The sequence below is a fragment of the Dipodomys merriami genome, unplaced genomic scaffold, assembly GCF_024711535.1.
Source record: "Dipodomys merriami isolate MVZ:Mamm:240054 unplaced genomic scaffold, mDipMer1.0.p SCAF_886, whole genome shotgun sequence".
Lineage (NCBI taxonomy): Eukaryota > Metazoa > Chordata > Mammalia > Rodentia > Heteromyidae > Dipodomys > Dipodomys merriami.
In genome coordinates, this window is record NW_027206497.1 from 185,943 (window position 1) to 210,413 (window position 24,471).

Here is a 24,471-nt window from a genome sequence, read left to right on the forward strand (position 1 = left end):
TTCAAACAGCAGCATTTACTTTGGTTTTCACATCTCCATGGCTCTGGGAACCTTCTCAAAGTCTGGCTCTTGAGTCCTGTCCTCTCTGTCACTCCTCCTTCAGCCACTGCAATAGCTGAGGTGTGTAGTAGGTGATGATGATATCAGCACCTGTGTGGGGAAGCAGGGGAGGAAACAAAGTGTCAGTTCTGAGCAGACCTGGGAGAGGAACAAGGCTCAGGCAAGGAGGCCACCATGAAGGTTGCAGCCTGTAAGGACACAGTCTAAGTCTGAGCCTGGTTTCAGTCATCTCCAGACCTTGGGTTAGGCATTTTCTCTTTCTGGGCCTCAGTTTGCCAATGCATGAAATGCAGGGGGTGAGACAGGTGACTTCAAGTTCCTTTCCTATGCTGGTATGTGGAAGTCAAGGCCCGGCACTGCAATGAAACTGAGCTATAGACACTGCTGGGACCTCCTCTAGAAATAAGGACATCTTAATAAAAGTTAATAGAATCGGGGCTGGGAATGTGGCTTAGTGGTAGAGTGCTGGCCTAGCATGCACGAAGCCCTGGGTTTGATTCCTCAGTACCACATAAACAGAAAAGGCCAGAAGTGGCACTGTGGTTCAAGTGGTAGAGCACTTGCCTTGAGCACAGAGAAGCTTAAGGATAGTCCCCAGGCCCTGAGTTCAAGCCCCAGGAACAGCAAATAAATAAATAAATAAAGTTAATAGAAGATGGGGACTTTCTGCGAACTCTAGAGGTGACAGAGGACATTCTTTGGATTACAGATGTATCATGAATTGTTGAGCTCCAGGAAAGCCATGCTTCCCCTAGATAACTGGGGTCCTGATGGCCCTGATTATTCCCCAGGATAGCTGGTTTTGCCTATGTATAACACGCTTATTAGACATAAGTATCCTTATCTAGTTTGCTTTGTTTTATGTATAACACCTCTGATAAGGCTGTTAAGGCTTAGTCACTACTCCAAGCATGTGGTTTTTGTCTTTAAAAGCTAGTACTAGCTCTGTTCTGGGGGGGCTGCTGCTCTTTGAGACAGGAGTCTACCATGCAGTCACTGGCCTTTTAATAAAGACTCCTCTTAAAATGTGGTATCTCTGTTTTCTTGCTGTACAAACCTCTCTCCTTGCCATGAGGTCACCTTATGGCATCTAGGAAAACTGGCTGATCCTAGGCCATACTGTCTCCCTTCAGGGATCAGTGGTCAGCTATAGTACCCAGTTTGCTTCCTGTTTCTTTTTTGTTGTTGTTGTTGGTCATGGGGGCTGAACTCTGGGCCTGGGCACTGATCCTTAGCTCTTCAGCTCAAGGCTAATGCTCTACCACTTGAGCCACAGCGCCACTTTCAGCTTTTTTTCTGCTTATATGGTACTGAGGAATTGAACCCAGGACCTCATGCATGCAAGGCAGCACTCTACCAATGAGCCACCTTCCCAGCCCCTTTGCTTCCTGTTTCTATGCACCTTTCCAGTGAATGGGGTAGGTCAGGGTCTAGTGTTAAATCTCTGGCTGCCCCTGCACCCAAAGCTGGAGCTGAAGCTGGAATCCATCCCAATGACCAGGATGCTATGCAACAGTAACAAAACGTGCTCCTGTATATGGAGCAGTAAGTATATGTCAAATACCCACAGTATCACTGAATCCTCAGGATAACCATGTACCCTAGTTTACAGATAGAGGCCTGAAAGTGGACAGAAATGGCTTAAGTTCTCAAAGCAAAAAAGAAGTAGAAACTAGGCACTGGTGTCTCACATCTATACTTCTTGCTACTTCAGGAGGCTGAGATCTGAGGATTGTGGTTTGAAGCCAGCCCAGGTAGTAAAGTCTGTGAGTCCCTTATTTCCAATAAACTACAAAAAAAGCCTTAAGCATAAAAGCTCAGGGACAGTGCCCAGGCCCTGAGTTCAAGCCCCAGAACTGGCACCTAAATAAATAAATAAATAAATAATAAATGGAGTTCACGTGCTGGGTGCTGGTGGCTCATGCCTGTCCATCCTAGCTACTCAGGAGGCTGAAGAAATCAGAACTTTCAGGCAAAGAGTGCAGGCTTCAAATGATTTTGTTTTCCTATCTGGGCAAAGTGCCCATCAGTCCCCATGGCAGGTCACAAACCCCACCCTGCCTGTTTACCTGCTCTGCGGAAGGCGGTCATGGCCTCCAACACGGCAGCCTTGAGATCAAAGGCCCCAGCCCGGGCTCCATGCCACAACATGGCAAACTCTCCAGACACGTGGTACACAGCAAGCGGGAGCTCAGGGTGCTAAAGGAAAGCAGTCATGGGTATGTAGGTTAAAGTGGAGGGTGCATGTGCTCTAGGAGTGTCCCTCCCTCCCTGCCCATGCTGTGATGGTCTTGATCCCTATTCTGAATCATGGCTGCTGGCAGCCCAGCCTGTTCTAGGGTTGTTCAATCAGAGCTGTTGAAAGGCCCCTGCAAACTCAGGTGTAGCAGCTAGATTGTTAGCTGGGAGGAGTGAGTGGGAAGGACTGCTTGGGGAAGAGGGCTTCCAACTCAAGAGTTCAGAGCCCCTCCCTCCAAGTCCTTGTATCCACAGGTGAAGGCTCTGAGCCCCCTGAGCTGCTCCCTTTGCCTCGTACTCACCTTGTCCTTCACTTCCCGTACAATGTCCAGGTAAGGCATTCCTGGCTTTACCATAAGCATGTCGGCTCCTTCCCGAACATCACGGTCCTGAAGGATGCAGAAAAAAGGGGGGAGGGGATGACAATGCTGGGAAGGGGACAGGCTGGGGTTAGGGTTGGAGAGACCCAAGCTCTGGTCACTCACCACTGCACGGAGGGCCAGACCCCGGGCTCCGGGGGGCAGCTGGTAGCAGCGGCGGTCTCCAAAAGCTGGGCTTGACTGGGCTGCATCCCTGCAAAGCAAAGTCACCAGGATGAACTCCAGCTTTGCCCCCAAGTGGCATATAAAGTAACAGACCCCTGCCTGCCCCACTTACCGGAAAGGTCCATAGAAAAAGGAAGCAAATTTGGCACTGTAGCTCATCACTGATACCTGTACGGAGAGACAGTGGGGGTATAGGCCCAGCCAATCCTTTCTACATGCCTCAGGGTGAAAAGACGAGGATACAGGATCTCAGCTAGGAAGCAGTGCCCATAGCCCAGACTCACTGCAGACTCACAGCCTTGGTTTCCCAATTTGAGGAAAAGTCTAGACAGCTCTTAAAGCCCTCATCTGGTGCTGTCTGATTCTTGGTACTTGGGGGCAGGATTTGTCCTGGTGTTTTCCTCCCTGCCCATGTCCCTCCCTGCACGCCTTGCCAGTACCCTGTTGCCAAGTCCGTGTGCCATCAGGGCCTCCTTGATAGCTTCCACGCGCCCATCCATCATGTCCGACGGGGCTACTACCTGACATCCTGGAGAGCAGAGGGTGGCCTTCAGAACTCCCAACCCCTCCTACCCACTCTGCCACCTCCCAGTCCCTGCTGGGAACTTTACTCACCAGCCTTGGCATAGGCAAGTGCCACCTCAGCCAGCCGTTGGCGGCTCTCCTCAGCCTGGAAAGCTCCCTTCTCACTCAGAAGCCCTGTGGGACAAGATGGCTGGGTTTCCAGAGCACTTTGGGCCCAGCTTTGGGGAGAGCTGGGCAAGTGGAGGTATATGCCTGCAGGGCTGGTGGGAAGGGAGGGGAGGAACTAACCACAGTGACCATGGGAGGTGTAGGGACACAGGCAGACATCACAGGCCACCAGGAGGCTGGGGAAGGTCTTCCTCAACAGCCGGATTGCCTCTATAGTTGGGGATTCCTCGGAGTCTGCTGAGGAGCCCCGCTCATCCTAGAAGAACATGGTATGTGTGACATATGAAGATCTGGGAGCCACATTTGGTAGAGCACAGCCAGGCCCTTTCTTGTAATTACATCATAGCCACTGCATGGGGGACCAGCCCATTTGCAGAGAGGACAGCAAAGATGCAGAGAGGGGGCTTGACTTATTTAGCTAGGGTATTACAGCCCTACTTAACTTCCTGGCCCTACACAAGTGTTATTTAAGAGCAGTCATGATGGTCATCGACCAATGACACCCATGTTAGCACAAAGTAGGAGGGGAAGACTAGGCCAGTGTGTAACCTCAGCCCACTCTGGCCCAGCCTCCCTCCTTCCTCTGATTCTTCACCTTGGGAACTCTGCTGGGGACACCAAAGATCAGCACACAGCGTAGGCCATCTTCCACCAGTGGCTTCAGCATCTCTTCCAGCCGGTTCACTCCATACCTGAGGGGAAGGAAGGGAGAGGGACTGAAGTAAGCAGGTTCCTCTAATCCCTCCCTCCCCACTGCACTTTTGATAGAAGCCAAGTTACACACAGCAGCAGGAGGGCATAAAATCCCACAAATAGCGCAGGGGGGAATGCACCCACCCAAAGCCAGGCACCAAAGCAGCAGGGTTATGGAATTAGTTGTGGGTGAACCTCCAAGGTTCTCTTGCTGAACTCTCCCTCTAGCTCAGCTTCTCTCTGCAACAGCCTTTGCTATGGTGACCAAGGTGATGGAGCGAGTATGCATTATCTTATCAGGCTATCTCCTACACTGGGCTATAGCTTCAGTCCCCAGAAAACCCTTGTCCTCAGTTTACCTGTCTGGATCTGCCACCTTCTGGGTCTGATGCTTCCTTCTGGTACCCTCAACCATGAAATCTCTTCCCACACCATCCTTTTACCCTCCCCGCCCATCTCTTACCTGGCCACTCCTGGGAGGCTGGTGATGGGCTGGATGTCGTCAGGAACATCCCTACAAGAGCGAGAGGCGGGCTATGGAGTGGGGGCAGTGGGAAGGGCCATTGGTGGTAGGGTGAGTGGGAGGGGTGGCCAGGAAGCTGGGAAGGGAAGCAGGAGTGGAGATGGAAGGACGGGGGTGGGATTCAGGTTCTGGTGCCCTTGCCTAGCCAAGCCCAGGGCCTGAAATAAGAATAATAGGAACAACAAGAATAACAGTGGCAGTGAGAGCAGCTGTACTCAAAGAACAGTAACCACAGGAAAGAATCAGTGCTTAAGAACTTGGACTTTGAAGCTAGAAGGTACTGGCTTCCTATCCCATGCATTCTGATTACTGGGCAACTTTGGCCAACTTGAACCTTAGTCCCTTCAACAAAAATATACTGAGTATTTTGTGTGTGTGTGTGTGCATGGGCGCGTGCCAGAATTGGGGGCTTGAACTCAGGATCTGTGTAGGAGCTATCCCTTAGCTTTTTCCACTCAAGACTGGCACTTTACCACTTGAGCCATAGCTCTACTTCTAGCTTTTTGGTGATCAAATGGTGGTAAGAATCTCACAGACTTTCTCAGATATTAGACTTCACAGCAGCTAGGCTTATAGGTGTGAGCCACCAGCACCTGGCTGTATTAAGTACTTATTATCTACTGGGTACTATTGTAAGTGTTGATAATATAAAAGTGAACAAATAGACAAAAGTCCTTGCCATGAATTGACATATCTATTTATCCCTCATGTGGATGCTGAAAGGAATGAAGAAAAAAGAAGAGAAAGAAAAAGAGATTGAGCTAGGCCCAGCGGCTCATGCCTATAATTCTAGTTACTAAAGAGGCTGAGATCTGAGGACTTTGGTTCGAAGCCAGCTTGGGCTGGTAAGTCTGTGAGACTCTTACGTCCACTAAACTACAAAAAAAGCTGGAAGTGGACTGTGGCTCAAATGGTAGAGTGCTAGCCCCAGGCCCTGAGTTCAAGCACCAAAAAAAAAAAAAAGATTGAATAAAGTGCTTAGCACAGTACCTGGTACACAGTAAGTATTCAGCAAATGTTTGTTACTATCATTAATAATCACGATTGCATGATTATTAACAATCATGTCTAACATACATAGTACTATGCCACTGAGAGAACCTATTGCAGAAGCTCAGGGTAACTGGCAAAGGTACTTCTTTTACAAATGGGGTGAGCTCATTTCCAGGCTGTGTCATCCCTAAGACTGCTATTCTTAACCTTTAGGCCACTTCTAACACTTCTGATTCTGTCAGCCCACTTTAACCCCTGATCATCAGACTGATGTCTGCTTCAGTCACACACTGCCCCCCACCCTGGGCAGATCAGACCAGGCCCATTCCTGGGGACTCACGTGACAAAGATGGGGTAGATGAGGTTGGAGGCACTGAGGGTGGTGTTGGCTCCCTGCCAGAACCGAAGCAGTGGGTGGAAGTACCCACTGTGCAGAACCGACTGGGGCTGCATGGTGAGGGTGTCAGCTGGATGTAATCAAGGCTCCTGGATTCTGTGCTGGGACTCAGCTCTGTGGGGGCAACAGGAGACCATGAGACATGAATCCTATGTTCAAGAGACGGTCACATCTAGAAGATGGCTCTTCCACATCCCTGCTGGTCCACAAGGTAGGAAGAGTGAAAGGAACCCTTCAAAAGCTTCAGAGGAATCAATCTAAAGACAGAACACTGTCTGGCATCTATCTATCTGTCTGTCTGTCTGTCTGTATATATAGCTGTTGTTCGTGGGGCTTGAATTCTGGTTCTGGGTGCTGTTCCTGAGCTCTTCAGTTCAAGGTGAGTGCTCTACCCCTTGAGCCACACAGTGCCACTTCCATTTTCTGGTGGTTAATTGGAGATAAGAGTCTCATGGAGTTTCCTGCCTGGGCTGGCTTTGAACCACCAATCTTAGATCTCAGCCTCCTGAGTAGCTAGGATTACAGGTGGGAGTCACCAGCACCCAGCATTTTTTTTTTTGGGTTGGTTCTGGGGCCTGAACTCTGGGCCTTAGCACTATTCCTCAGCTCTTCAACTCAAGGCTAGTGCTCTACCACTTGAGTCACAGCACCACTTCTGGCTTTTCTGATTATGTGGTGCTGAGAATTGAACCCAGGGCCTCATGCATGCAAGACAAGCACTCTACCACTGAGCCACCTTCCCAGCCCCGCCCCCCCTTTTTTTGCCAGTCCTGGGGCTTGAACTCAAGGCCTGGTCACTGTCCTTGAGCTGCTCTTTGCTCAAAGTTAGCACTCTGCCACTTGAGCCACAGTGCCACTTCCGGCTTTTTCTGTGTATGTGGGGCTGAAATTGAACCCAGGGCCTCATGCATGCAAGGCAAGCACTCTTCCAACTGAGCCACATTCCCAGCATTTTTTTTTTTTAAGTAACAACTAAGCTGGGCACTGGTGGCTCACACTTGAAATCCTAGCTACTCAGGAGGCTGAGATCTAAGAACTGTAGTTTGAAGCCACTCTGGGCAGGAAAGCTCATGAGACTCTTATCTCCATTTAACCACCCAAAAAAGGTGGAAGTGGACCCATAGCTCAAGTGGTAGAGTGCTAGTCTTGATTAAAAAAAAAAAAATCTAGGAAAACTGGGTGCCAATGGCTCACACCTGTAATCCTAGCTACTTTGGAAGCTGAGATCTGAGGCTCATGCTTAGAAGCCAGCCCAAACAAGAAAGTTTGTGAGACTCTTATCTCCAATTAAGGGTAAGAAATCATAAAAATCAGAAATAAAACAAAAAAATCTGGAAATGGAGGCTATGGCATAAGTGTAGATGCTGGCCTTAAGAAAAAAGCTCAGGGACAGTGCCTAGGCCCTGAATTCAAGCCCTGACACACAAAAGTAACAACTTACACTGGGCATTGGTGGCTCACACCTGCAATCCTAGTTATGCAGAAGCCTGAGATCTGAGGATCAGGGTTTGAAGTCAGCCTAGGGAATGAAAGTTGTTGAGACTTTTTTTTTTTTTGCTGGTCCTAGTACTTGAAGTCTGGGCCTGGGTGCTTGTCCCTGAGCTTTTGAGCTCAAGACTAGAGCTCTACCACTTGAACCACAGCTCTACTTCCAACTTTTTAAATTTAACTGGAGATAAGTCTCATGGACTTTCCTCCCCAGGCTTGCTTTGAACCTTAACCCTTAGATTTCAGTCTCCTGAGTAGGTAGGTATACAGGCATGAGCTAGACTCCTGAGCCTGAGACTCTTTTATTTTTAATAAACTACAAAAAGCCTGAAATGGAGCTGTGGCTCAAGTGGTACAGTGCTATCCTTGAGCAAAAGAAGCTGAGAGACAGCTCCCAGGCCCTGAGTTCAAGAACCACAAGACTGGTACCACACACACACACACACACACACACACACACACACACACACACACACACACACACACACACACACACACACACACACACACACACACACACACACACACACACACACACACACACACACACACACACACACACACACACACACACACACACACACACAGTGGTACAGTGCTATCCTTGAGCAAAAGAAGCTGAGAGACAGCTCCCAGGCCCTGAGTTCAAGTACCACAAGACTGGTACAACACACACACACACACACACACACACACACACACACACACACACACACACACAAAATGTAAAAAGTTACTAGTTATTTAACCAAAGGATTGGAAATAAAAAAGAAAGAAAACCAGAATGCATCCTTGCTTACTCATACTTCAAAAAGCACTGGTCCAGCCAAGATTTTAACTTTGCATATCCCTATGATCCCAGCAGAAATCTTAGAAAGATACAGGTAAGCAAAAAGAGAAAAATATCCTGTAATTCTACCTTCATCAAAAAAAGTGCTGCTAACTCCTTGGTGTATGGTCTTTGAACTAGGCACAACATATACAAAGCCACCAAATAGTACCTGTAAGGCCAATAGAGGGCCAGACACCCAGCTGCCCTCCCCACCGAGCGGCACCTTGTCCCCTTTACCTGGAAGTACTGAGCTCTCCCCACAACCTCCCACACCCAAAGCCTCTAGCTTCTCCTCCTCTTGGGCTGATATTTCCTGCTTTGCAGTGTGTCTTATGAAACAGCCCTTGTGGCCCAGCTTATCTCATGCCAGTAGAAGGAATTTCTGCAGGGCAGGGCCCAGGATGAGTTCATTTCACCTCTCCCTCCCAAGGACTCTGCTAGTAAACACTGATTACTATGAAGTAGAAGACAGTATGAGTACCATGCCAAGCAAGGGAGGGACAGAAGACAGAAAGAAGCAGAGCATCACTTTTGTGCCTTGAGCCCCTATGATGTGCCAGGTGGAGCCGGCATATTCACAGGTGACTTCCTCCCAAGTTCACAAGCTGACTAAAAGTGCACTGCAGAGTGAGGAGCCTGGCACATGACACACTAGGGCCTTGGGTCCCATGTGAGTTGGGAGGGTTTGCATTCTGTTCTGCAGGTGTATGCGTTCAGCCAGGCTGGGGAAGGGAGGACAGTGTGCCTTCAGGTAAGGGGGTGGGAGATGGCTGCTCACTGTCCCGAAGATAGGCAGAAGAAGAGGGGACAAGAGGGGCCAGAATAAGCCAGGAAAAAGTTCTGAGCAGGGAGTAAAGCTGTGGTCAAAGCCACCGTGAAGATAAATCTTGTGGCTGCACAGAGCAGACAGGAAGCAGAGGAGCACAGAGGCTCTGAGGAGCCAGGAGGCAGGAAGGAAGGGCCATCTTGAGTCAGCCAAGAGTCAGTCTCTTAGGGCAAATGCTCCAAATTCGCCTGACCTGGAGGGCAGCAGGGCCAGGGCCAGGGCCAGAAGATGATGGGAAACTAGAGTGGGAGATGACTGGGAAGAGTTCCATTTTAGACATTTCCTTTTAGAGGTGCCTGGAGGAACAATGAATAGCCAAGCAAAGGGAGAAAATTAGAGATGCAGGGTCTGGTAGGCCCTAGTCCAACTGCTCCTTGTACAAATGGATGCTCAAGCTACAGAGAGGGCAAGGACTTACCTAACGTCACTCAGCAAGTTAAGAGGCTAAAACAGGACTAGAACACTGGTGGTCAGTGTGCTGGTGCAGTCTTTCTGCCTGTCCCCTGGGCCCCTTCAGTTTCCCTACAATCAGCCCAGGGGCTCCTCTTATCCTATCTTCCTCCTTGCTGGGGTAGGAATTATCAGGAGCTACACATGGTCTCACTCAGCTACCACACCCCTGGGTGGGCCAGCCTCATCACTGGATGCAGGCAGGCCAGAGTCCCAGGGCTGTCTCAACAATCATTCAGCAGATAGGAGGTCCAGTTTGTCTATTTTCTGTAAGACTTCGTTCAAGTCTGCTAGGAGCAGGCTTAGAGAGGTTAAGTTACTTCCCCAAGAATACACAGCTAGTGTGTACTAGCAGCTAGGGTTTGACTTTGGTCTAGACCCCAAGTACAAGATTGTACATACTACACCTCCATATTACTAGTAAACATTTGATTCAGTAGGTAGGTATCTCTTCTCACCATACTGTTTCTGCTTTGTATGCTGGAGAGCTGGGGAAAAAATAACAGAAACTATACTTCATGTATCAGTAATGTGCTGGGCCCTGGAGTTGGAACTTTATATTTCTATTATCTTGTTCAAGGGCAAGAACTGTCCTGACTTTTAGTGATAAGGAAACAAAGGTTCAAAGGAGTTACGTGACTTGTTCAAAGTCATTCTGAAAAAAGAGAGAGAGTGTGTGTGTGCGCATGCGCTCGTGCGCCAGTCCTGGGGACCTTGAACTCATGGCCTAGGTGCTGTCCTTGGGCTTCTTTTCCTCGAGGCTAGCATTCAGCCACTTGAAACACAGTTCTACTTCAGCTTTTTCTGGTAGTTTAATGGAGATACAAGTCTCACAGATTTTCCTGCCTAGGGTGGCTTTGAACCGTAATCTTCATATCTAAGCTTCCTGAGTAGCTAAGTAGCTAGGAATACAGGTATGAGGCACCTGGCTAAATCAAACTTTACAACCACGTCTATGCTCTGACTTATTCTCTTGTACATAACTTTTGCAGCACACCCTAGATTCTGGAATTCAAACCTGTATTCCACTGTCCTTTAGAAGCCTAAGGGAACAACAGACACAGGCTCCAGGCTTATCAGACGCAGGGTTGCTAGGAGCTGGGCTGTCCAAGTTTCACCCTGAGGATCCTGGGAGAGGTAGGGAAGGGAAGAGAAGCTAGAGCAGGTTCATTGCAAACTGAACTTTCATTGGGGGTGAGGGATGGTCAGAAAGACAATAGACTGAGAAACAGATCTCAGTGCTGAAAGAATTTAAAGACTGAAAATTAGCGATCCCACTTAATTCCTTCCATTTTAATGTGGAAGATGGTCTTGAGATGGCAGTGAGTGAGGCACAGAGGAAGGAATTGACCTTGAGGCTCTTCTTGGCTTCTAGTGCACTGTGACCTCTACCACAGATGCAGTCAGTTACAAACAGTACTTAGTAAACATCTTTGCAAAATGTCCTGAACAAACCTTGTACACAAGGCCAAGGTGTGCCTTGTGAAAAACCCTCAAAATTTGGAACATTTTCCCACTGGGGGGAGGGACTCTCTCCCCCCAAATTAAGGAAACTTGCACCTTTCAGCTTAAGTCCTATGTCACATCATTCACAGGAATATGCTACCATGAGGTCTAGCATATCCACTCACTCATGTCATTACAGGTTAGCTTTGCTGGCAAGCAGTATAGGGTGGCTTAGAAAGAACCACGTTTCAAGCTCCTGCCTGTAGTTCTTGCTACTCAGGAGGATGAGATCTGAGAATCTCAGTTCAAAGCCAGCCAGGGCAGGAAAATCCATGTATCTCTAATGGAGCTGTGGCTCAAGTGGTAGAGTGCTAACCTTAAGCAAAAAAGATTAGGAACAGCATCTAAGACCTGTGTTCAAGCCCCAGGATCAACACATCAACACACACACGTACACCATCCCACTCCACTCCACACACAAAGGAAAGGGAAAGAGAGAATTAAAAAAACAGGTTTCAGAGTCAAATAGTGCCCAGGTCTGATTTTGGCTCAGCTCAAAGCTGGTAGCCTTTCAGAACCTTCCTTTGATAATGCATGAAATGGGCTAATATTCCAAAACTTTCAGGGCTATGCAGAAAATTAGAAGTGAGGTATGTATCTGGCACCAAGGGTCTTCACAGTAAATATGTGGTTCATTTGATTACTATTTGTTGCTGGTACTCCTGTGCCACATAGAAGGGAAGGCATTTGTTCAAGCCATGCAGGCCATAGATGTTTCGCGATACCTGAGGTGAGGTCCCTGTCCACCAGGCAGCTTTGGTGGGAGAGAAATAAAATAACCACCACACAGATCCTAAGCAGAAGGCTGCCCAGGGCTTGTGTCTCTGGAGTCACAGCTTCAAGGACACCGAAGCCCAGCTCTTCACAATAACTGTGAAATCTCCTTTTGATTTGGCAACAAACCCCTCCACCTGGTGTAACTTAATTTGAGTTATGGGAGTGGCTGTGAAGGAGCCCCAGGTTGTGCTCCAGAGGATTCCAGAGGCTGTGCTCTTGGCACAGAGAGTATGGACCTCCTGCCAGATCTGGTAGGCTCTGTACCAGCTGAGGAGGAGGCAGTTAAGAGGGCCAGCTAGGTAGAAGGGCCCAGCCTGAGAAATCCAAAGTCCCACAAAGACTCAGAATAGCAGCTGTCTGGCAGTTTCTGCAAAGGGACAGACTAGTGGTCTATTTGCATTTTCTGAATACTTTGTGCCCGCTGGACCAGAGCTTAATTTAGGTATAAAAGGAAGAGGGTGACTCTCACCTGGCCCTAGGGCTTTGATAATCTTGGGGTTAGATAGACATCTGGAGTTGGAAGGAGAAGCTGCTGTTTCCACAGCCTCCTAGAATATCTTGGCTTAGAATTTACGTCATTCAAACAAGGCTGAAACTGGGCTCCGGAGTAGGAGAAACACCGAAGTTCATGCAGCAGGTCAGCTGCAGATCTGGACTAGAATTCGGGTGTTCGGCAGCCTAGTCCTCAGTTCCCACCACAACTATAAGGTAGATTTCAAATTTTCTTCCCAGCAGAGCTGTGTTTATGGATCAAGGAAGAAAGGGGGCGTCATGGTAATTCTGAATCTGGCTGCTGCTGGTAGCAGGGTGTGTGGGCTCTGGAGTCTGAGATGTGGGGACAAATTCTATTTCCAGCTATGTGACCTCAGTTTTCTCATCTGCTAAGTGGGGACCTAACCCGACCTCAATGAGTTGTTGTAAGGACTGAATGGGACAAAGCGATGGGACTCCTAGCACAAGCGGCTCTTATTGTTTCCAGCTCCTTCCTCCAGCCCGCTAGATACCTCTGACCCCGCTCTGATGGAGACTGCCTGGCAGCCTCCAGAGATGAGAAACGGGGCCTGCATTCAGGCCTCGACCCTAGGTGTTGCCGGGCCGTCTAAGCCTAAAGCGCCGGGGCAACTGGGGTGGGGGGGAGGGAGGTTCACCCCCAGCAGCACAACACAATCCTCGGGGCACAACACAATCTTGGGATGCGAGATTCTCGGTGCAACAGCACTTGTCTCGCTCTGGAGCTGCTCTCTCAAGCCCGCCACCTCCTGGAACGCCGGTTCCCGCTTACCTGACTCGCCAGAGCTCCGAACCGCTGGCGCAGCCACCGCGGTCTCCCGACTCCAGGCTCCGGGTCCCACGTGGGGGCGGGGCGGCTCACCCGGAAGCAGCTCTCCCCCCCCTCCCGCCCGCCCCTCATAGCGTGAAACCACGCCCTGCATGGGCATTCAAGGGACAATTGGCCAGTTCCCGCGAGGCCCCTCCCCCTCCCCGGCCAATCGGATATGCCCTCGGGCTTCAGAGCCACCCCTCCGGGTGCTAGGACTTCTCTGGCGCTGGCTGGACCACAGAGCTACCACGTGGGCCCGTTGGATCTCTGCGGGAGTGTGAGGCGGGCTTAACCCTACCTTCACCCCAGCTTTCACCCGAGTTCACTTTGCAGTTCTGTTACCCTCCCCGGGCAAACTTGGCACTGGTTTATTGATGAAAGAACAATGAGCATCAAGGAAAACACCACCACAATGGCCTAACACAATAACTTAAGTCCACTTTCGCAGACTGAGCACTTTAGAGTTGTTGAGTTCAGCATCAGACTGTTTTCTCATTTCAGTGAGAATTTAATCCAGTGTAACTAATTTACTCAGAACCTAATCTGTGCCATGGGTTGGGAGATGGGATATGAATAGACAGGAGAATTAAAAAAGCAAACCAAAAAAAACCTTCCAAGTCTGACAGGGGCTTCAGACAGGACAATAATGGGTACATTAAAATCTGACCGGAGGTCTGTGGGTAGTGGTTTTGGAGCAGAGTATGTGCAGGGGCAGCAAAAAGCGGTTTGGTGGTTATGAAGGCCTGGGAAATGTCTTGAAGCTAAAGGTAGTGGTTGTTTAACACCAAATTGTTCACTTAAACATGTTTCATTTTATGTTTTGTAATTTTTTTCAACTCTTGAAGAAAAACCCACTAAATGCAATCTGATATTCTACAACTTGTTAAGAGAAAAAGGATATGAAAGACTGGTTAAATACCAGAATAGTGAGATTAATCTTTGTCAATTTTGACCAAGTGTACCATAGTTCTAAAAGATGTTAACATGAGGAGAAAGTTGGATGAGTATATAATTCTACTTTGTAACTTAAAAAGTCTTTGTAGTTTTTTTTGTAAATCTAAAATTATTCCAAGACAAAATGTTTATTAAAACAAAAGCCAGGAGCCGGGCCAAAGACCACTGAGACATAATCCCAATTTTCATAAATTAATAGTAAGATCTTAAATCAATTCTCTCTAAAAAGCCTCAACTTCCCATTGGTAAAAACACAGGACTAGGGTATACAAGTAGTTTTGAATGGGTTAGGATAGAAATCCTTTTAACATCCAAATATAGATTACAATCTTTGGGCATGTATGGCCTTGCTAAAGGTGTAACATTACCTTAGTAATAAGGGCTGGAGGTGTGGCTTGTGTACCTGCCCAGCTTGCACAAGAGCTTAAGTTCAAATCCCAGTATGACCCCCTCCCACCTCCCTAATCCCAATACTACTATAGGAATGATGGAGGTGTGTTTGGGAAAAACTGATGGCTGTCCTAAGATTTTTCTCAGTTGGTAAATTCTGTACCTTTAAATCAGCAACATGTTTTTCTTAGTAAGTTTGCTAAGGGATAGAGCAGAATTCATGAAATTGTTTTCTGACTCATTCTTGACTAGAACACAAACAGCTTTATATAGGAGGGTAGAAGGTTAGAATAGATGGTAGTGAGCCTGCCTTACTCAGTCTTAAGTATAGATTTAATTTCATAGGAAGCAGGTAGGGATTGTAGTCGTCATGTTTCAGAAAGGATCCAGTTGTTAACTAATACCAAGGGGAAACTAGGGGATGCAGAGATGAAATTAGACACTGAGCTCAAAGAAAATCAACATCCAGATGAGACTAGGGATTAGCCTAGAGTGGTGCTTGTAGGGGTTAAGAAAGGATGTTTCTGATGATGAAAATGAGGGGAAAAATCACCTAAGTGACCACTGAGTTGAATCTTTGTGAAACTTTCTTGAGAAAGGGTCTTAACATGTGACACAGGCTGTCATACAACTTTCAATGATCCTCAAGTGCTAGGATTACTGCCATGTGCCATCATGCCCAATGTAACTTTTACAATTTGACTTGAGATCTGATAGCTATGTAGATTGGATAGGTAGTAGAGTTGTGATTAAGAAATAGCAGAGGTTAAAGCTGGGCACTGGTGGCCCACACCCATAATCTCAGCCACTCAGGAAGCTGAGCTCTGAGACTGCAGTTCAAAGCCAGCTGGGGCAGGAAACTCTGAGATGCTTATCTCCAATTAACTACCAAAAAAGCTGGAAATGGAGCTGTGGCTCCAAGTGGTAGTGTTAGCCTTGAGCACAAAAGCTCAAGAACAGTGCCCAGGGCATGAGTTCAAGCCCTAGGACCAGCACCAAAAAAAAAGGAGAAAAAGAAGTTTAAAAAGGAGGTAACAGTAATGCTACTATATAGGGTTTAAGATTTAATTCCTGAAGGCATTTAAAGCAGTCCCAGACACAACTATTCAAGAAGTCACGAAAACATTTGTTCTGGTATTAGAAGAGCAACACCTACTGGTCATCCAAGGTGATATAAGACCCAATGTTTGTTACAAAGGGCTGGCCCAGTTCACATTCCACATACTGTACTGAGTCATGATCAGTAGGTCCTCTCCAAAACCAAACTCTGAGTCATCACTTTAAACAAGAATGTTCTTTATTTATACAAAGCATTACAATCTTCTCAAGTCTTCAGTCACTTATCAACAAACTTTTCACTGTATTCACTTAACAAAAAGCATCCAACTATATTACACTACCTGCCAACCCCAAGTGCTCAAGTAAGACAAGAATGTGCTTGGAGTACTGAATGGAAGATAAGACTAAGAAAAGCCAACGAGGATACTTTAGAGACAGTTAAAGGAGAAGGATTTGTGTGTGTGTGTGTGCTCACGCGCACACACACACACACACACACATGCATGTGATTCCAGAGCACCATCATATTTCCCTTAAGGTTGAGGAGTTTTATAAAACCATTTTTAAGACACGACACTAAGGAACCAGAAGAATCTGAACCTTGGGATACAAGCAGGTATTCAAAGTTCCTAGACTGGCCAACAAAGTGAGTAAAAGAAAGTGGGACTAGAAAGCAGAAAGGTAAAAAGAAACAAAGAGAAGCATAGAGGGAGAAAGTTGTGTTTAGGAGAAATAAAGTCTAGCGCTTGTCACAAATTAAGAGAATGCAAAGCCACACCCAGTTTGGGAAATGGGAAAGAAAAAGCCTGGGATTTTACACCTTCCAGGTGATCATCCTAAAGCTTTACAGTGGTAGGCAGTGAGGTACATGTAGCACTAAGTCATGTGCTTTGTAAGACCTCAGTGGCACCTTTGCATGACCAACTTTAATCTCCATTGCTATTTTAAGCCCATAAGTGCCCAGAGTTCAGCTACCCCACCAAGTTAAATGGACAGGTAATAAAGAAGAGCTGCAGCAAAGTGGGCCTAGTGAAAAAAAAATGTTATTGTGTCAAATAAAGAGATGGCAGATTGGATTTCATTATTCACCCAGCTTTCCAGTAGTTTCCTAAAGCTGAAACATTCAGACTACTATTCTTTGGTGCTAGGGATGGAACCTAGGGCCCTCCATAGCGGCACATGCTAAGCAAGTGCTCTATTACTCAATTATATCCCCAGCCACCTGGCCATTCTTAATAAGCTACTATTGCCAAATACTGTACAATCAAATGTAGGCTGACCATGATCAAAGCCCCAATTCGTCCTGAGCCTTCACTGCCCCTGTGATCTGAAACACAGCCAGCAGCATGGAAATTATTATTACTTTTATAGAGGGACAGGGAGACAGGGATCAAAACACTACCTAAACCTACACCTAAGTAAACAGAAGATTTCAACTGGCCAATTTAATCAGCTTTCAGAATCCTCCTTACTAAAAAGTCATAACTTTCAGACCAATCAAGCAAATCAGGATTCTGCTATTCAGATGTTCTGAGGCTGGGAGAGCTGGTTTGGATAATTCTATTCAGTTTTTATTTTGATCTCAGGCACTTGTGCCTAAGACCACTTACCCAGCAGGGAAAAGCTTCATATAAACACAAGATATTTCTAGGTGGTATCTTCTACAATGCCATCCTGCCCACCCTATTCAGTTGTCTACTTCCTCCTCTTCATTTGGCTCATCTTCTTCCAGTCTTTCTTCATCTTCATCATTGTCCTCATCCCTGCTCTTGTCTGGCTCTTCTGAATCTGTTTTTTTGTCTTTGTCCTTCTTCTTTTGCTCTGAGGCTTCCTTCTTGCCTTTCTGCTCCCGCCTATATGCTGTTAGGAAGGAGAAATGGGGTTTTCTAGTGACCTTTGCTATATTTCTTTGTTTTATAAATACCTATAACAAGCCGGGCGCTTGTTATAGGGAGAAGTGGGGTTAGAAGGCAGAACTGGAAGCATGAGGTGGACCATGTAGCCATCATATAGTAAGAAAAATGGAGACACAGAGGATCAATAAAGAGCTCAGCCTCCCAAACAGCTGAGATGGTACCAACTAATCTGTGTGGCGTCAACCCCAGTACTGACATTGGACCTCAAGGGAAGTATACTGAAAGCCTCAAGACTGGGGGATCAAAGCACAGAGGATGAACATCTTCATGATTCAGAAAACAGAAGGGATACCTTCTAGAGCTTCTTTTAAGGGGGTAATGAATCGCTGGAACTCCATCTCTTCCATGGCGGAGAGTACATCACTGGCATTGAGTGTCTTGCGCTTCCCTTTCATTGCGAAGTTATTGGCACTGGAAGAAAGAGAAGAGAAAGGCCATCAGGGATCAGAGGCTGGCAGACTCTCTCCTGCCAGGTGTGGAGTGATGGGAACCAGTACACGCAGAGTGGGGACGGGGGCGGGGGCGGGAGGTCGTGTACATCCTAGATGTATGGGCTTTTGTGTGACTTAAGAGTTACTCCTTCCTTTCCCTGCACAAAGGGCGAAGGCCGAAATTACGTTTACTTTGCTCCAGAACTTGTAGAAACTGCAGGAGGCTCTCTCTCCTCCACGGATTCATTACTGGGGTCTGTGTGTGCCAGGCCACCAACTGGAGGCAGGTGCTCTCTGCGCTCCAGCAGTGCCCTGGGTAGCTCCGCCGCACTCACCAGGACGTGGCATACAGCACGAAGACGCTGGCGGCGCGGGAGATGGCGCTCCGGGCCTCCTTGGAGATGTTGACTCCGTCCGGGAGCTGTACGGAGAGCGGAGGTGAGCACCAATACCAGCCCAGGACCTGCTTCCCGCCCGTCCGCCCTGACCTATCCGCCAGCCCCAGCAGCTCACCGCCTCCTTGATAATTCTAGTGATGACAGCGTTGGGCAGATTTAGGTCCTCGGGCCTCTCTGCCATTGCCACCGCCGGGGCCCGAGCTTTCTTCGCCCCAGGCCTCCTTCTTCAGGGTACCACAGCGTCCGGACTTCCCGCGTCGCTGAGGTTTGGCCCTCGGACGCTTCCGTCCCACCCCACGTTGCTCACAGTGTCCCACAGTGCCCCGCGCGCCACACCTTCCTTCCTGCCGTAAGCCCGCCCTCGCTTTAAGTAGTCGGAGCATCTGAACTCTCCAGATAGCCGCGTTTTTGGCCCATTAGGGTTTCCGTCCAAGCCAACGTGGCGTTCACTTTCTCCCCAGTCTGTCTCTTTTTTTTGTGATTCACATTATCACCACGTCAGGAGCTTTCGCGTCAAATGAAGTATGCCTCATGAGGCTTCCGTTCATTCCCCACCGTGCTTTGCGCGGCTACTTGGCGACTACAGGTCCAGGAAGCTCTAGCGTGAGCGGCGAAGGCGTGTCTGGAGCCCGCTGGGCGGGATCTTTCCTACAGGAGGCGGGTTGATAGGCGGAGCCTTTCCTGAAGGAGGCGGGTGATAGGCGGGGCCTTTCCTGGGGACACAGGCGTTGTGGGCGGGACATTTACCGGCCGGGGCGGGGGTGGGGTTTCGGGTGTGGTAGGCGGGGCCTCTTGAAAGAGGCGGGAGCGGCTGCCCAGCCGGAGACTTCTCTGCTCCGCGGGAGCTGGCAGCACGGTCTCCACAAGACTCCGTTATCTGCTTTGGTCCCCCAACAGGAGTCCCCATTATTTTTTTCTCGTTTGGAATGAAACGGGACCTTCTTGGGTTCTTTTCCCCTTTCAAATCCTCTGGAGCAGTTGTCCATTCTGCTTGCCTCGAGACTTAGTAATGATCGCATTAAGTGTTACGCAGTTTTGTTGCTTTTGTTTTTAACGTGAACTAACAACGCGGACAAGATGAACCTGATGAGATCGCGGAGTGCCATGCAGTCCAGACAGGTAACCGAGGGGCGAGAAGCGGCAGCTTCAACGAGTCATGCAGCCGCTCCTAGACATTCACAGATGACCCCTGTCAACACTGCATTTGCTTTTTAAGTTCATGAAATGGTCCACCGTGCATCATTTCCCGTCAGAATCATTACCCACGTGTCGCATTGGCGTTTTAAGTTATATTAATATGTCAGGCCCAACCCCTCCCCATCTATCCCCATTCTGGGGATTGAACTCAGGGCCTTTCACTAGCTAGGCAAGCGCTCTAGCCCTTGACACATACCCCTAGTTTGTATTTTTTCCCCCATATTTAATTGCATGGAAACTCTCCTATTGAGAACATTATAGTGCAGCTTTTCTCCTCCTTGAAATACACAGTCTTAAGGCTCTTGTTTTCCTGCCTTCTGTGGAGCCATGATTATAGAGATGTGTTTCCCTATTTGGAGAAACAACAGAGCATTTCAGTGATAAATTCCCACTGAAACTGCTTCAGTTAGACTGTTGGTCTGGTGTGGAGAACTCTGCACTTGGACAGAACAGACCTGGCTTAAAGACTTCAGTAGCTGTTCTGTTCCAGTCGCTTGCTCTTTACTTGGCCCTATGTTGTCAGATGTTTTGATCTCTAAGAGGAGCCAGAAATCTGGACATTATGGACGATTCCAGTTTTAAAATACTGGCTCAAAGTGCCTATCAAACAAGTCATAGGTCAAGTGTAATCCCAGGCCAATAGTTGGTTATCTCTGATCTAAATTGTTACAAGTTGTTTAGAATAAGGAGTTTGTTTGTTACTGTTTTCCATGCCCCAAACAAGGTCCTCCTATGCATTTTGTACTCAACAAATGTGAAATGGGCAATGTCCTTATAAAGTAAACTGGCTCACATCTGTAGTCCTAGTTACTTAGAAAGCAGAGATCTGAGAATCAATGTTCAAAGTCATGTTAGGCACCAAAATCCATTACCTCATCAAAAAGCTGGAAGTGGAGCTGTGGCTCAGTAGTATGGTACTAGGTTTGAGTGAAAAAAGTAAAGGGATGGTGCCTAGGCCCTGAGTTAAAGCACAGAAAATAGTTCTTGAGGATAAGGTAGTAATGGTTGCCTAAAACATCTTAGAGAAAGGAAGATAATATTTATCAAGCACCTATTATATATGATACACAACAGTGTAATATCTCATTTAACACTTCTATAATCTTCTTTAAGACGTCTGTTCCTGAGGAAAACAGGCTGGGAGGGATGAAGTTACTTGGCTAAGGCCATATATCCAGTCCATAGAAAGACAGTGACCTGAGAAGCAATGGCAAATCCACTTATTTGCAATTTGAACAAGCCTATTCACGATTGGTAGATGTCTTACCTGCTTCATGGGAATTAGAGTGTATTGAAAATGGAACCACATCTTCCAAAAGTTTGAGCCATTAAAAACACTTACATGACTTCATTGATTGTAATATCAGAAGGCCCTTCAAAAACGGTGACCTCTTTTCACTGATGATTAATGAGAAAAATGAAAGGGTGCCAACATTTATTCTGAACTAATTGTATGGCAAGCTTTTTGTTTTGTTTTTGTGGTCATGGAGGCTGAACTCTGGGCCTGAGCACTGTCCCTCAGCTCTTCAGCTCAAGGCTAGCAACCTACCACTTGAGCCACAGCACCACTTCCAGATTTTTTTCTGCTTATGTGGTGCTGAGGAATTGAACCCAGGGTCTCATGCATGCCAGGCAAACACTCTAACACTGAGCCAACTTCCCAGCCCTGTATGACAAGCTTTTTAATGCCTACAACTAATTGTAATGATTAGGACAGACTTTTCCTCGTTTTACAGATGAGGAAAATGAAGCTCAGATTGCTTAAGTCTAGACAGTTGGCTGTTAAATGGTCTACCAGGAGATCTTTTGCTCTCCATACTTCCTATTGGACCTTGCCCTGAGATATTTTCACATATATTTGTTACCTGTCCTGAATTATTCTGTGACCATCATATACCTAAATGGGTTTCATAGAAGTATTTTATTATTTGAATCCCAGTTAGGACCTAGACTATCTAGCTACTGTATAATATTACTCCGCATTTATGCAATTCTTGACTCTCCAGAGACTAGAAAAGTACAGGATTGGCCTTCCTCCTAAATCACTGATGGTTATGAACTTGCCGGATGAGAGCCAGTGGGATGAAACCACCTGTGACCAGGCTGTCTGTCAGCATCCGCAATGCTGGGCATCTATTCGCCGCGTTGAGAGGGGCCATCCTCGAATCATGGGAGCACCTGGCAAATCCCCCCTGGAAGCTAGAGGTGAATAAGCTAGTTCTTCCTTCTTTGTCATAAGATCCTTAAAATGTTTCTGTTTGGCTCCCTTTCTCCATGTAATATCGCCCATTCTTTCTTCTGGTCTGCTTTCTCAGAAAAACTCCCAGTGCTCACTATTATGAACATGTCAGATTCCAGCTTGCAGACCAAGCGACTTGCTAACCAACAGTTATCACACTTCCCCTATAGAAAGACTTCATTGTCTCCGGGTTCAAAGCTTAAATATAAACGTTCCAGCAGGTAAATTATCACGGAATCTCCTTAGTAGACTGCTGTCTCCAAATTGTAGTTTATGATTTTCCCTTACCCTCACAGTAGGCTTTGAGAAATCTGAATGAAAAAGGAAATAGTCATTCAGTTAAAGAAGTAGTGACTAAGCAGGGAGAAACAAACAGAAGACATACCTGCTTATGTTTTGGGATTTGGACCGTTTGGGACTTAGACTGGGTGGTTTAAAGAATGAAATTCATTTCTTTGGATTAGCCTTACATATATTTATTCATATGTTTAGTACTGGTATCAGAGCTTTTTCTTTTATTATTATTTTTGCTTTTATTGTTATTATAAAGGTGTTATACAGAGGGGCTACAATTACATAAGTCAAGTAATAACTTTTTTGGAAGAATGTCATCCCTTCCCTCACTATCTCCCAGGAAGTTCATTTTTTTTTGAGTGCCAGGAAATACTTCTGCCTAGTAGTTCCTAACTCAGGGCACTTTCATCTATACAAGTGGCATTGATCCCAACATCTGAAGTTTGAGCTGACTGCTGAAAGTGGGGATTGTGTGCAGGAGGTGAACTGGAAGAGAGTTCTAAACAATAAGAATAGCATATGTAAAAGCATGAAGGACAGAAGAAATCTTTTTTTTTTTTTGGTGGTGGTGGTGGGGCTTGAACTCGGGGCCTATACACTGTCCCTGAGCAATTTTACTCAAGGCTAGTGCACTAGCACTTTGAGTAACAGTGCCACTTTCCATGTTATAGCTGCTAATTGGAAATAAGCATCTCATGGACTTTCCTGCCCTGGCTGGCTTTGAACCATGATCCTTGGATCTTAGCCTCCTGAGTAGCTAGGATTACAGGTGTGAGTTACCAGCGCCTGACAGAAGACATCTTTTAAGTACTATTGAACTATGTATCTGGCCCATCCAGCAGTAATGAAAGAGGGGCTTTACAAAACAAGCTAAAAGTTGGAAATTTACTTTATGCTTCTACATTATTCTTTCATTTATAAATTTAAGATGTCTATAAAGTAAGGGAAACGATACTATCTTTATTATTGTAGGAGGCGTAGTTGATAATTTTTTTGTTTTTTAGACATGGGCTTGTCATGTAGCCCAGTGCTCTAAATATATATGCTCTACTATAATACAGGTTGGCTTTGAACTCACAATTCTACTTCAGCTTCCTCAGTGCTGGGATTATAGCCATACATTTCCAGGCTTGGGTACAATTTTCACACGTGTGTGTGCATGTGTGTGCATGTGTGTGTGTGTGTGTGTGTGTGCGCATACGTGAACATTCAGAGCTATTGCTTGTTGTTGTTGTTTTCTCAAGGCTAGGGCTCTACCATTGGAGCCACACTTCTACTTCAGGATTTTTGCTGGTTAATTGGAGATTAGAGTCTCACTGAATTTTCTGTCCAGATTGGCTTTGAACTGCATTTCTCAGATCTTATGCTTTGGAGTAGCTAGGATTACAGGTGTGAGCCACCAGCACTTTGCAGTTTTCACTATTTTTAAATATAACTAATTGGTAGTAAGTATATTCACCATGTTATACAACCATTACCACTATCCACCTCCAGGATTCTTATCATCTCAAACTATATCCATTAAACCATAACCCTTCATTCTCTCTATTGAACCCTTAGTAATCCCTACTCTATTTCCTATCTCTTTGAGACAGGTATCTAGTCTGAGTACCTAATATAAGTGAAATCATGGGAATCTGTCTTATTATATCTGGCTTGTATCACTTGCTATAGTGTTTTCTAGATTCATCTATGTAGTAGTTATGTATCAGAATTCCATTACATTTTAAATCAGTAAAATTCTCATTTCTTTAGGCCTCAGAGGTTACCTAACAAAAATGAGATGAATCAAATTAAGTTTCCAAAAGTAAGTTGTGAAATAAAAAGGTAACTCTTCTACACTTTCTCCTTATTTATGGAAAAAAATAGTTTGCTTTTAACATTGTTTTTCAGAATCACTATAGCTGGAATAATGATGGCACTGTCTAGTATTGTGACTTAATGTGTGTAAGGCTCTATAATAACAGCTTTATAGGTTAATTTTCAGAATCACAGGCACAAGATAGATTGGTTTGTGAAGGTTTGGTATAAGTTTCCTGCTTAGGGGCAAAGCAAATAGTTGTCTCATAGTCAGAAAATTAAAATGCTGTAATATCAAACCTAAAGTGAACCTTAAGGTCATCTACTCTGATGACTTTCAAACATACATTTGTTTATTTATATATATATATATATTTACTTACTTACTTATCAATCATAGGCTTGAACTCCAGGCCTGGATGCTGTCCCTGAACTTTTCTGCTCAAAGCTA

The 24,471-nt window shown here is 46.4% G+C and overlaps 3 protein-coding genes across 9 annotated transcripts in view; 1 reads left to right on the forward strand and 2 right to left on the reverse strand.

Annotated features, from left to right (window-relative positions):
* On the reverse strand, positions 1-13,390 carry LOC138820451 (delta-aminolevulinic acid dehydratase). Of its 4 annotated transcripts, none has more exons than XM_070012096.1 (12): positions 13,304-13,390; positions 6,086-6,256; positions 4,693-4,743; positions 4,132-4,228; positions 3,657-3,792; positions 3,459-3,542; positions 3,284-3,372; positions 2,956-3,011; positions 2,784-2,871; positions 2,601-2,687; positions 2,130-2,259; positions 1-150 (listed from the first exon to the last, which is right to left on the reverse strand). In XM_070012096.1, exons 2-12 carry the CDS (start codon positions 6,196-6,198, stop codon positions 89-91), a joined length of 993 nt encoding a protein of 330 aa, XP_069868197.1. In that variant the 5' UTR covers positions 6,199-6,256; positions 13,304-13,390; the 3' UTR covers positions 1-88. The 4 variants fall into 4 exon arrangements, with proteins under 4 accessions (XP_069868197.1, XP_069868199.1, XP_069868200.1 ...); XM_070012098.1 differs by lacking the exon at positions 13,304-13,390 and adding an exon at positions 9,707-9,775; XM_070012099.1 differs by lacking the exon at positions 13,304-13,390 and adding an exon at positions 8,700-8,740.
* The window catches only part of LOC138820450 (uncharacterized protein C9orf43-like), a 24,392-nt gene continuing 12,360 nt past the window's right edge, over positions 12,440-24,471 (forward strand). For 2 of the 4 annotated variants that reach the window (XM_070012092.1, XM_070012094.1), the window contains exons 1-4: positions 19,358-19,609; positions 21,694-21,892; positions 22,003-22,147; positions 23,976-24,027. In XM_070012092.1, the coding sequence (XP_069868193.1) occupies positions 19,568-19,609; positions 21,694-21,892; positions 22,003-22,147; positions 23,976-24,027 (438 nt within the window). In that variant the 5' untranslated portion in view covers positions 19,358-19,567. Of the gene's footprint in view, positions 12,730-19,357; positions 19,610-21,693; positions 21,893-22,002; positions 22,148-23,975; positions 24,028-24,471 lie in introns of those variants that run through there. The other 2 variants (XM_070012093.1, XM_070012095.1) reach the window with 2 other exon arrangements.
* LOC138820442 (DNA polymerase epsilon subunit 3) lies at positions 16,772-19,062 on the reverse strand. Its single transcript, XM_070012076.1, has 4 exons — positions 18,606-19,062; positions 18,428-18,513; positions 17,954-18,072; positions 16,772-17,605 (listed from the first exon to the last, which is right to left on the reverse strand). The coding sequence occupies exons 1-4, from the start codon at positions 18,669-18,671 to the stop codon at positions 17,433-17,435; spliced, it is 444 nt and encodes a 147-aa protein (XP_069868177.1). The 5' UTR covers positions 18,672-19,062; the 3' UTR covers positions 16,772-17,432.